A 13723-nucleotide genomic window follows, 5' to 3' on the forward strand; every position below is an offset into this window, starting at 1 on the left:
TTTGCCCGGCATCGCACGTCCCCTTTCCAGCAGAGGGAGGGTCGCTTTGCTCCCGACCCATTCACCTCTGGTGTGGGCAGGGGAGTTCTGGAGACCGGAGGAGAGGGAGGAGGGCCCCTTATTTGTCTCTCTGGGAAAGGTGCTTTTAGTAAGGAAAGGGAACAGGGGAGGGTAAGAGCCCCCTACTCCGACTGTGGCCCGCTGCCACAATCCTTAGCCTACCTTTTCCCGCTCCCCACCCTCTTGCAGGGAGAGACTTAGTGAATTTACGGTCTCTGCAGTTGTAGCTGTCATCCCCAGAAGTGTGCGTGCGTGTGTGTGTGTGTGTGTGTGCGCGCGCGTGTATGTGTTTGGAGAGGAAGCAAGAACCCATGTAAAATGCAACATATATCACGTTTTCTGTAAATAGAGATGCCTCCTGGTTAGCCCGCTTGTCCGCAGTCTGACCCACGTACGAATGAGCGCTCACTGCCACAGACAGTGCCATATTTATTGATGCCGAAAGTTCAACTTGGTTTGATGTAGAGTCTGTTTCGCATCCAGTACTTCTGTCCAGGAAAAGGGCCACCCAACAGAACCCAACCCCCTGCCCTATATTCGCTATTATTCTTTGCGCTAGATTACTCGCTCACCATCATTCTTCCTAGGATTTATGTGTGCATCTTTGCATTCTCTGGGAGGATTTATTTATACAGGCAGCGGAAAAGCCCTTTGGAGACTGGGAGAGCGCTTCCCAAGGGTAGCCTAGCGTTGTATAAACGACCTCCTACGCTTAACTGGCAAGAACTACTTGGAAATGTTAAGGAAGAGGACAGAATACCTACTGAGGATCTGTGCAAAGGAACCTAGGGGCAGAGTCATGAATGTTGATTTATGTAGCATCAAACCCAAATCCAATTTCTCCATCGCTAGTTTCCACTTTTTTGAAAGGGGTGCGTTCAGAGGCATTGTTGGATTATATGGTTGAATTGAAGGAAATAAATATTTTTAAATGTCGTCAAAACCACCTTTTTATATTGTCTGCTGTTAAAACATGGAGAATATGTCGGAAGAGCAGCTTAATTCAACCCTCTCCCCTCCCCCAGCCTAAAACAGGACATGGAGAAATCACCATATCATAATTTGTTAAAGCACATCAGTGTGCTCAAGATTTATATTTTAATGAAAATAATCGCCATATTTACTTACTTGGAGTCACATTAATTTTTTTTCCCCACTAAAATAAATAGGCAGCAGATTTTTGCTGCTCTTCCTCAGCTCAGTGCTTTGCAAGGTTTTCTCAGAGCATTTGGTGCTGTGAGTGTGAATTGCAAAATGTTTTCAAATTTCATGTGCAAACAAGAGCGGTCATAATTGGCAGTTCCTTTCATTTTGTTGATTAGTAATGTGTGCTTCCAGCTAAATAAAATTGATTTTATTCTTTAACATTAAGAAGGTGTGGGTTTCCAGGAAGAATTGTTCATTTTCTGAATATTGCTGTGTTACATTGATATTTAATAGTCCACCCAAATCAGTTAAAAATGTTCAAGTTTTGTAAATTTTTAATAGAATGCTAGGTCCAATTATATTGATAACCTGCTAATTATTGGTTTCCAGGGGGGCATTCTCAGTGGTCAGAAGATGTATGAAAATCCCTACCGGACAAGAGTATGCTGCCAAAATTATCAACACCAAAAAGCTTTCTGCTAGGGGTGGGTATTTTCATCCATATATATATGTTGATTTTTTTATTTGTCATGCTAATTGTTGATTTTCTTATAAGAGAATATGTCATGTAATTATAATTGAATTTTAGATGTAGATATCATATTACATATTGACATTATTCTTTCCTGAATGCCTCTTGGTCTGTACAGTTTGAAAATAAATGACCAAATATAATTGTTGTTATTTAATAAATCACTAAAATTCTGTGTTATGAGCAGTAACATAAGTAACTATTTTGTAAAGCAAATAAATGTCAATAAGTTCATTTTACTTTTAACTGTACTGTAAAAGAAGTTTTAGAGGATCCTGGAATGGAAAAATATGTCTTACAACTGTCATGATTCCTGTTTGCTTTTGAGAGGAAAAATAGGTCATAGCTCAGGTGAATCATATATTTCAATTGTAGTTACACTTGAACTTAATTCATCAAGTTATATTTAACAGTAATGGCTTCAGGAGAAAAAATTATGATTGTTATATTCTAAGAAGTTCAGCTTGATTTTGATGTTCCTGTGTGTAGTTTAGATCTTTATGTGGTCTTCTGACTTAAGACTTCACATGGGATCATTTAATGTATTCTACACATGCAGTTTACAGTCACAGAGATAATTTAATAATCATAAAATAGCGGTTGACATAAGCAGAAAACTTGGAGGAATATCACTGCATTCTTTTTATTTTGTTGAACTCTTGCAAAAGTACTTATACTGAAATGTTAGGCATTCCAATTATTGTGGGCGCGTGTATGAGGTATTTCCATGGGAATTTGTGGTTTGATGAAATAAAAATGAAATTAAAATGAACAAAATACTATAGTGTAAGCCCATTTCAGTGTCCTGGTTTATTTTAGGTAATGAGAGAAGAAATTCCATTAGTTTTCCAGTTTTCCTCATTTAACATGGCTTTTCAAAAGTACTTCTTACTGATGTCCTGGGATCATTGCCTTTATCCAGTGCTTTTTTTTTTTTTTAATTCATTGCAAATTCTACTTTTAACATGTACTTTAGATTTAAGTTGGCATTTCAGTTTATTCATTTGAATGGAATTTTGTTGTAATTTCCTTCATCTGATTTTAATATGCATCTGAGGCTAAAGTAACCAGCATCATAGAATCTTGGTATGAAAACTAATGAGAAGCATGTTGTGCTAATTATGTTCTCCCTTCCTTAGTCTCTACTCCATAGTAAGTTAACAATGAAAAAGAAGTTGCTAAACTATGAATACCATTTTAGAAAAAAAGAAGAAGAAAAATGAGTAGATTTTGTTCAGTGATTACCTTATTTCTTTTGGTGTGTAGGATTATATCATTTTGACAAGTGTGGGGGGTCTCACTTCTTTTGGAGCCATTATGAAACCTATTCCAAATCTTTTGGTCACTTTAAATCTTTTCTCAAAACAACTTAGTCTAGTGCCGCACTTCTACTAATTTCCTTGATTAGAGTCATACCTCTTCATCCACACCACTTCATAATTCTACATCAGAATGACAAATACCCTTGTCCATGTTTACGTATGTTTTACTCTGTTCTGCCTCCAATTTATGGAAGATAAATCTTCCCTAGCCTGATTAGCCTGATGGAATTTCTTCTCCCTGCCACTTTGCCAGTGTCTCTCAACTGTTCTCAAACTGTGCTTCACAAAACCACTTGCACCCAAGTCTTCTTGCCCTTTCTGGATTTAATGACTCCGAGTATTTCACTACATGTTGAAAAACTAGCTAGGGTGAAGAGTTAGAAGAAATTCTTGTTCTTCCTCTGCATTTTTTTTTCCTGGTAACTTTGGGCAAGTTTCTTAATCTGCTTTATGTTAACCTGCCTAAAAACGAACAAGTGAAGAATGTCATTAGCACTGGACCCAAATGGTTGGGATTGAATTCTGATTCCTATCTATACCTACTAACCATGTGATCTTGGGCATTTTGCCCTCTTTTCTCTGAGCTTCAGTTGTTTTCTTTTTTTTTAATCTGTAAATAGGGTAATAATAAAACTCTTCCTTATAGAGTTTTGCATGCAGCAAATGAATTACTACAGTGTAGAACAATAGTATCTGCCACGTTATATGTATTTGGTGAATATTAGCTGCTACTGTACTCTAATAAGATTGTTGTAATGATCAAATTAGATTATTTATGAAAGAATTGGAACATTATAATTATAGTGGTGGATTTGATTTAGCTGTGAGAGCCCAATTTGAATCTTGGCTCTGCCTGTTGCTTGGTATGTAACTTTGGTTCAATCACTTACCTTTTTCCATCTCTGGTTCTTTTTCAGTAAAATAGGAAAACATAATCATGGGATTTTTTTTTTTTTGGTACCTGAGATTGAACTCAGGGACACTTGACCACGGAGCCACATCCCCAGCCCTATTTTGTATTTTTTTTTTATTTAGAGAAAGGATCTCAATGAGTTGCTTAGCACCTCTCTGTTGCTGAGGCTTCCTTTGAACTTGAGAACTTCCTGCCTCAGCCACCTGAGCTGCTGGGATTACAGGCATGCGCCACTGCACCCAACTTCATGGGGTGTTTTGAGCATTCAGTGAATTCTGTGAGGATTACTTCTTCAATTGCACAGTGCTGTGTCATTTTTACCTATAATAATTCTGGAAAAATTGTAGTACTTTTTCTATAAAATGTTCAACAACTTTATTTGGGGTCATCACACAATTAGAGCTGGTTATAGAATATTGTACTTTGTAATGTATACAGTCTAACCCCCCAGATTAAATAATAAAATTTTAAAGGAAAATATCATGCTTTCATTTTTTGAAAAAACATTCAAAACATGCAACTAGAGAACAAAGAAGAGACCAAGTACAAAGTGACTGAAATAAAATGTGGTTATTAAATGATCTGTAAAGGAGTTAAGTATTTAGTTTACCCCTAAGAACAAGCAGAGATTGAGCATAGGGAAATCTGTAAATTAATGTATTGGGACCACATGCTTTAAAATACATACTTTTTTCTAATCCTATTCCCTTCAGAGAATATATGATCCACAAAGAGTCCGCTGAAAAATTTTAAAATTACAAATACATTCAAAGTCAATTGTAGAATGAAGTGTGAAAACAGTATGGCTATTTTTTCTAAGGTACTGATTTGAGAGAGGTACATTGGCAAGTTTTATGGAACATGGAATTTTTTTTTAATATTTATTTTTTTTTAAGTATTTGGCGGACACAACATCTTCGTTTGTAGGGTGCTGAGGATCGAACCCAGGCCGCACGCATGCCAGGCGAGCACGCTACCGCTTGAGCCACATCCCCAGCCCAACATGGAATTTTTTTGTGCCATATTTTGTTTGTATTAGTTGAAATTCCATGCCTTTGTAAATTCAAACCTTAGTCCTATTTATTTTAAAGACCAGGCAGGTTTTCTATCTCAACTGATGTTCTTTAGATGTAACATTATAATTGAAAAAGAAAGGGCCATTTGTCAATAAATCTAAGCTATGAGAGAATTGAAAAATTTGGCTACATTCCTGCACAAATTTGCACATCCAACTTTGCTGTCACCCAGCATTTTTCTGCGCCTAGGTTTTAATGGATCTCTAGCAAACAGTTTCAGTTGCATTTCCTCTCAGCTGTTAGTCACACACACCATATTTGGGAGACTCAGTGTCTGTTGAAGAATTTCTTTCCTTTTGCATGGGCATGCACATGCATAGAACATCCATTATTAGTATTATTAAGCAAGTAGGTTAACTAGGCTTATGATTTTAACTTGGCCTCTTTTTTAAAAAAAATAGTGTAGAAATATCTTAAACATCTGATATTTTATATGTAAACTCTGTCTTCTCAAAAGGTTTTTTTTTTTGTTTTTTTTTTGCGGGGGCAGAGGAGAGCAGAGGGCACTGCTCTTAGTAAATGGTGAATAGCAATAGAATTTTCCCCATTTTTTCTCCATAAGAATTAGAAATTATATAATTTTGATTCCAGCAGTTTAAGTGAGTGCTTAACAAGTGCTAATTTGCTTTGCTGTTTTGATATTCTATTTGCACGTGTTCAGAGTGATAAGCTGTTTTCATATTCCATAAAGGCCATGGAGGATTGTGATTGCCATTTAGAATCCAGTAGATTGATTGGTTCTGATGACGGTTGTCTTTAGAAATATTCTATGTGACATTTTATTTAACTTCTATTTATTTTGCATTTTCAAGCTTCCCGATTGTAATAATAACTACTTGACATTAATCTTCCATTGTATTTCCCAATCCTCAGAAACCACTTATTACATAGTCTAATATGCCATAGGTTACTGGTTTTATAAAATATAATGAATTAAACATAAGCTTAAAATAATGTATGCTATTACAAATATATTTTATCTCTACCCCGTTGCTAAAGTTAAAAAGGAGTTTTATATTTCTATAAAACTTCATAATGCAGTTAAATCATTTCATTTTTTTCTTTTACTAGTCCTAATAATTTCTAAATTGGTGATAGTAGTAGAACATGATGAATCAGAACTATAAAACTACTTGACCATGTACACAAAATTAGTGTTGTACATGTGTGTATGTACATATCCCTAAGTAATATTTTTTGATTTTTTATATTTATTTTTTAGTTGTAGGTGGACACAGTGTCTTTATTTCATTTTTATGTGGTGCTGAGGATGGAGCCCAGTGCCCTACTCACACTAGGCCAGCACTCTACCACTAAGCCACAACTCAAGCTTGGTTTTTTTTTTTTTTTTGGTGTTTTAATAGGGATGTCAAAATCTAACTCAGGCTGCTTTTTTGTTTGTTTGTTTTTTGTTTTTTAATCCAGGCAATTAAGAACTTACTATACTTTCTCAACTTTGTGGTTACTTATCTTGAATTGGAAGTAAAATTGAGACTATATAGATGAATCAGTTTGTTCTGATTATACATTATTGATTTGGCAATTTGGAACTAATAGGAGAAATCAATATTTGAAGGTTTCTTGACTAGAATGTTTTCAGAAAAAGTTAAGTCTTTTATTTTCATACATGTCACCATAACTCTTCACTTTTTGGGCCCAGAAGTGGCATGTTTAATTCTTATTTTGTTTCCTTTGGTTATGTTTAGTTATACTATGTTCTTACATAGGCCTTGATATTGGACATTTATTTTTTTCTTTTGGTGAATGAGAATATTGATATTCAAAACTGGTCTGAAGGTAAAAATAATAAGAATGTATACCCACGTTTCCAGGAAATAATAGAAATCCTTTCTTGATTCAAACATCGTTAAATAAGGTAAACTTAATGTCAGATTCCTAACTATGATATCAATAACTGGTGTCCACCTTTGCCTGACTGGTGATATGAGAGCAGACCCTCTAAGAACTTTGATTGTTAGTACAGTTAGATTAGTACTTTTCAGTACCATGGACATACTGAATCAACTCAATGTAAAAATTAAAATTTAGTAGTATATCACCTTTTTGGGGTCTTTTAATGTTATAATCTTGAATTCTAGAAATCAAGTACTGGGATTTTCTTTGGCATTTAACTTATTTTGTTAACTAGATTTTAACTTATTTTTAAAAGTCTGAAATCCAAGGCTCATTCATAGTACCACTAGGGATGGGTTGATATATTTCTTTCTACGCTGTCTCTCCCCATTTATTAGGGTATGCTGTGTTATACAATGTTTTTATATGTTACTGGCAATTAATTGACGGTTATTTACCTACGGAAATATGTGAAAGATTTTTAATTACTCATTATGTGTGTGTGTGCATTAAAGATTTTAAGTTACAGTAATAGCACTTAGTATTAGCAATATCTTAACTGTAAAACATTTTTATAATGGTAACTTATAGTTCACATCACTTTATAGGTTATTAAGCATAGTCACATATTACTTACTTTATGTGTTTATTGAATAAATATTGAACTGTTACAATGGGAGAGTCTTAGGAAAATAAAGATTATACAAACAAACATGTGAGAAGACAAATTGAGTTGCAAGTATAGCATGAATAAAGTACTGTGAGTTTTCAGCGGAAAAGATTATTTCTGCCTAGGAAAAAAAATTAAAAAGGCTTTCATATGTACAGATTTAAAGAAATGTTAAAAGCCACAATAAAGGTAAGACTCAAGTGCTTCACCCTGCAACACAAAAAAGATTAAATTATCAGGTGCAGTGGCGCCCACCTGTAATTCCAGTGACTTGGAATGCTGAGGCAGGAGGATCGTTAGTTTAAACCCAGCTTCAGCAACTTCATGAGGCCCTAAGCAACTCAGGAAGACCCTGTCTCTAATAATAATAATAATAATAATAATGATAATAATAATAATAAAAAAATACACACACACACATATATATACATATGTATATATATCTCAGAGGGCTAGGGGCATGGCTTGGTGGTTAAGCAACCCTGGGTACGATCCCTGGTACAAAAATAAAAAAGGCTAAGTGAAGAACTTGGAGAAATGGTTTAAAATGACTTATTGGATTATAAGGAAAATGACATTTTATTCATAATGGTAAAAATATTGCAATCATCAACATGCAATTTTTATAATATATTAATTAATTAACTAATTAATTAATTTTGCCGTGTAGGGGATCAAATCCAGGAACTTGCAGGTGGTAGGCAAGTGCTCTGCCACTGAGCCACACCCTAGCACCTTAGAATAAAATTATTTTAAGTGAAGTAGGGCATTTCTTAAGATGAAAGAACTCCTTTGATTATAGTTAAGATGTACAGAGCAACATTTCTTAAGATGAAATCATAGACCTTCATCTGCTATAACCTCTTACTTCAGGACTGGGAAACTGGTAGGTTTCAAGAGGGAGAGGGATTTGTATGTTGTTTATAAATCTCTTAACTATCATAGTAATTATACATACTTACAGAACAATAACATCATTGATTTTTATTTATTTTTTAGTTACACGACTCATCTGGGACTACAGTCTCCTTAGAACTTAATTATCTTCCAAATCAATAATGCCACCATCATCAATAATAATTTAGAAAAATAGAAATGGTGATAGTCATTATATATAAAACGTGCCTTCTAAGTGACATCAGGTGTATATTTACAAGAGACTGTTTTAATTTATTTGCACATTGCATCCTCTCAGATTAAGAATATTACCTCAATTTTAAAAAGAGGAAACTGAGGCTCTTATACAAGGCCTCAAAATTAGTTAAGTAATAGCGTCTGAATTTCAATCCATTTTTTTTCCTAGCCACAAAGACTGCCCATTTCCATGATCACATCCCATAAATTATTATTATACAGAACTTAACCTTTATGTATTTACCTGTGTGTTCTTGACTGATCTCACTAGGCTACAGAGTCCTTCATAAAAAAAGACTGTGTCTTGTACTCATACATTTCCATTGTAAGGAGAGAATTGAGAATTATTTCTTCTTCTTTTTTCTTTTGGTTTTGGGGATTGAACTCAGAGCACTCAAGACTAAGCCACATCCCCAACCCTATTTTATATTTTATTTAGAGACAGGGTCTCACTGAGTTGCTTAGCGCCTCGCTTTTGCTGAGACTTTGAACTTGCGATTCTCATGTCTCAGCCTGGAATTGAATATTACTTCTACAAAACACATGTAACATAAGATCAGATTGAGGCTTCAGACAGCCTCCACATGTATATTCTAGAAGGAAAATAATGAAATATTTTATCAAAATGGTAGAAAGATGATTGCAGAAGAGTTAAGTGTTTTGGTAAACTCACCTCATTCATGGATTAAAATTATCTTACTACACAATAAGTCTCTAATATTACTTTTCAATGATTTACTTGCCACTACTTCTGAAAAACTTGGCCCTTTAACCAAAGCCCAGAGAAACCTACTCAGAAAGCCATTCTGCTCCTTTCACTTATCCTGTTTAACTAGTGAACAGAATCAATTTTTTGTTGTTTCTTGAACAACAGTATTGAATATGTCAAATTCATACCAAAAATGTAACAACAGAAAGAAAAAACCCAAATTATCAGGTTCCATATATATTGAAAGAATAGCTCCTAGGTATCACAAGTAGTACAAAAGTACACAAATGAAATATTGTGATATAATATTCATGTATACTTATGTGTTCTGCCTAAGGTGCTCTACTTTTTTGATTGACAACATAGGGATTTTGAAACTTTTATTACATAAAATTTGATATATGTAATTATGTATACATTTAATTTTAAAATAATAAGCAACCAGTAAACATTCACTCAACTAGGATGTTTCCTCTTACTTTTGAAGCTGCCTGTGTGCTCCTTGCTGATTCCCATCCCTTATCTCCTTTTAAGAGTTAATCACCATCCCTGTTTTCATTTCTCCCTCCATTTCTCCATACCCTGGAGTTTTAAAATTAATTGGCAGATCTTAGTTGATCAAAGGAAAGTCTGTGCACTCTTTATCTAGATAAACTTTGTTTTATTTTGTGTATAAACTCATGGAATAAAATGCATTACTTCTAATGTATTACTATATTATTTTGCCTTCTCCCTTAAGGTCAAGGGAAAGCATAAATTTGGGATTTTTTAAATAACAAGAAACTATTTTCTTCCGATGTCTTTTTGAAGACATTGCGTTAATGATGGGTATATATACATTGAAATAAACTAAAAATAACTTAAGTGAAACTAACTTGTTAAATGTAAATATCATAAGTAAAATTTTATCAAATTTTATCTTATAAAGAAGTTATGGAGAGTTGGGAGATGTGACATTATGCCATTAGTGTTTAAATTATAATCTATACTTTGATGAGGAAACGATATTTCTGTGATATCTGGAGTCAGTCTTCTGCTGACGTATATTCATTAGTAATACAGCTTCAAACTCTGCATGTCCCAGATGGACTCACAGACTTTTTCTTTCTGTGAATGATGTCATATTTTTCCAGACTTTCAAGAAGGCACATTTGTTTTTTTCCCCCCTCTTTGTTTTTTACCATTCATCCCATTCCTTTCCTGCTTCAACTTTTTAAAATAGTTTCCTAAACAGGATGACAGTTGTCACATTTTTATAGTTAAGTTTTAAGTTCACCTTTCAGCAGCACCCTGCTTGGCATCTTGATAAGTTCTAGGAACACAGAGGTGAAAGACAGTGATTCCATCTTCAAGTATTTCCTGGATTCTGTCTTCAAGTATTTAAGAGTGGAAGTCAGCCTGGCAAATACTGTAGAGCTTGTCAGGATTGTAATGGAGGTATGCCCCGGGCCTTCTGAGAGCATGTAGGTATGGGCTCAGGGAGATTGTATTACAGGGATTTCCTGGAAAGACTGATATATGAGGTTGTGTTGTAAATAAGTGAAGTGAGAAGGGAGCAGTGGTTGTCTAGGCAAAGTAGGCAGCATATTCAGAAGGGAGAAAGTTCCTGTTCTAGCTTCCCAATGGAATGTGAGTACACCTAGTAGTGTTATGGAGCCATCTATAACTTCCTCTCCTAGTCTTCCTATCTCCAGCCAGAAGTGATTTTTTTTTTTTATCCTTTACCTTCTAAATAACTCTTACAGTTTCTTATGGAGCTATCACATTTCTCCTTCTATGTTACAATTAATTATATATGTTGTAACTTTTAATTATATAAGATATATGTGGACATTCTCCCCCCCCCCCCCTTTCTTTCTGTGGTACTGGTAATGGTAATAGGCCCCAGGAACCCAGAGGTGCTGGGTGCTCTATCACTTGAGATACACAACCTTAGCCCTTTTTATTTTTTATTTTTAAATTTATTTTGAGACAGGATCTTGCTAGGTGGCCCAGGCTGGCCTCAAACTTCCAATCCTCCTGCTTCAACCCTTCAGTCACTAGGATTATGGGCATGTGCCATTAAGCTCAGCTTGTAGACACTTCTTAACTTATCTTTTACTCTGCTTGGCACGGTAATTATACTATTTCAAATACTTGCACGTTTTAAATGAGTGGACAAGTGAATGAGTGAATGAATTCAAAGATGTTGTCTCTTGAAATAGACATTTCCCCAAAAGAGACTTATGACAAGTAAAGTAAATGAAAATTGAGCTTAGGCTTTATGTCAAATGGCATATATTAGCTTCATCAATTAATTTCTAATTTATATACTCTTTTGTAATTTCCCTAATGACAATTCCTGCTTTGTTGGAAAGAGTTTTGTATAATTCAGTAATTTTTTGAGCAGCTACTTTTAAGCTCTCATTGCTGTGTTTTTCTCTTTTTACATATTATAACGTGGCTTATTAATGAGGGATAATATTTTTGTGGTCTTTGTGTCTGTCAGCACCATTTCAGTAATGCCAGGCTCGTGTCATCATTACATTATTTAACATGTATTAGTCCTTAAATTTTTTGATCTCTTCTACAGAGGTAAGTGGTTATCTAATTTTTCATTTATCTTTTGTCAAAGCTCATTTTATAAAGTGTTTTGGTGATCCTTTACAAAGTTTTGAGTGCATAAATCATGGATGCTGTTTGCTTAGTGTTTATTTGATTTTTTTTTTAAAGCAGTTGGTGGGAAACTGTTGTAACTATTTATCTGTCAATTCAGAAATTTGGTAAAAGGAAAATGTACTTGTTTCACTATCAAAGGCCCTTAAAACAGAATGCTTGTTGAATAGCACTTATTTGTGTTCCCTCCTCAAGGGAACTTTTGTTGGGTGATGTGTTGCAAGATGTGGAGAATTTTATACACACACACACACACACACACACACATACATGCATACATATACATATATAAGTTAGAGATATATTTCTAATATAATAGAAATTGCATATTATATTCTAATAGATATTATGTAATAGAAAACATGTTCTTTTCATAAAAACATCTCAATCATATTTTTAGACGGTGATTTAATGGCTATAAGCATAGTAGCAAAAGTAATTTGGAAAATTAGTTCAGGTGAATATTTGGGTCACTTTGTGGAAAATTTATCCATGATGAATCTCTTATTATTTTAATAAGCTGAATTTTACATGCTTTTATTTTAAAACCTGTATAACAAAATTTGTTAGGTTCAGAGAGAATGATAAACTTTGGACATACCTCTGAAATACATACTTATTACCAATTTGTATAAGTACATTTAAAATTAATTATATGATAAAATAGAATTTGGGAAAATATAGAAAAATAGAAAAGGCAACTATCATAGTCTAGTTCAGTTTCCTCAAACAAGCACTGTTGATACTTTCTTTTTTAATTTGTTCATGTACTAGACTAAAATGCACAACTTTTTGCCCTGCTTTTTTATTTAAAATTATTACATTTTCTTACTACAAATCATTCCATTTATTTATTTATTTATTTATTTGGTACTGGCGATTAAAACCAGGGGTGCTTAACCACTGAGCCACATCTCAAGTCCTTTTTATTTTTATTTTTTATTTTGAAAAAGGGTCTTGCTAATGTGCTTAGGGCCTTACTATGTTGCTGAGGTTGGCCTTGAACTTGTGATCCTTCTACCTCAGAATTCCAAGTCTCTGGATCCTTTAAATTATTAACTCCATTGTACTTTACTGAGAACATCAACTAATTATTTTAGTATTGCTAGATTTAAAAAAAAATTTTTTTTGCTCTTTGTTATGATAACTGACATGATTTTAAAAATTGTTTTGTGAAACTCTTCATACTTTTTATCCTTTTCTTAGGAAATGTTCATAGAGGAGAATTAAAGAGTTCCAGGATTAAGTATTATCAAAATTCTTGGTAAATATTGTCCAATTGCTATCTACTTTTGTATATTTTCACCAAGGACATTGAAGTATAGTACAATACTGGAATTGAATTAATTTTTAAATTTTAATTTCAATTAAATAAAAACTGTGTACTCACCATGTCCTAGTCTCTCTGCTAGGTACTGGATAAATAAAGCCACAAAGATAAGGTCCTTCCTCTCAGGGTAAACCAATGTGCAGTCAGCTAAATTACCATACAGGTTGATAAGTGTCACAATAAAAGGTATACTGAGTTCTGAGGTATAAGGAGATAACTGTTGAGTTGATGAAAGGTCAGGGACACTTCTTCAAGGAACTGATATCTGCACTAGGTTTTGAAAATATTCAGTTTTTAATTTAGAGAGAGATAAAAAAACCAA

At 34.0% G+C, this 13723-nt stretch overlaps 1 protein-coding gene across 9 annotated transcripts in view; it reads left to right on the plus strand.

Annotated features, from left to right (window-relative positions):
* Camk2d (calcium/calmodulin dependent protein kinase II delta) overlaps positions 1–13723 on the plus strand; it is a 312829-nt gene that overhangs the window by 784 nt on the left and 298322 nt on the right. For all 9 annotated transcript variants that reach the window (XM_071614450.1, XM_071614446.1, XM_071614444.1 and 6 more), the window contains exon 2: positions 1597–1691. In XM_071614450.1, coding sequence (XP_071470551.1) covers positions 1597–1691 — 95 coding nt within the window. The remainder of the gene's footprint in view (positions 1–1596; positions 1692–13723) is intronic.

The sequence above is a fragment of the Marmota flaviventris genome, chromosome 7, assembly GCF_047511675.1.
Source record: "Marmota flaviventris isolate mMarFla1 chromosome 7, mMarFla1.hap1, whole genome shotgun sequence".
NCBI classification, from domain to species: Eukaryota; Metazoa; Chordata; class Mammalia; order Rodentia; family Sciuridae; genus Marmota; species Marmota flaviventris.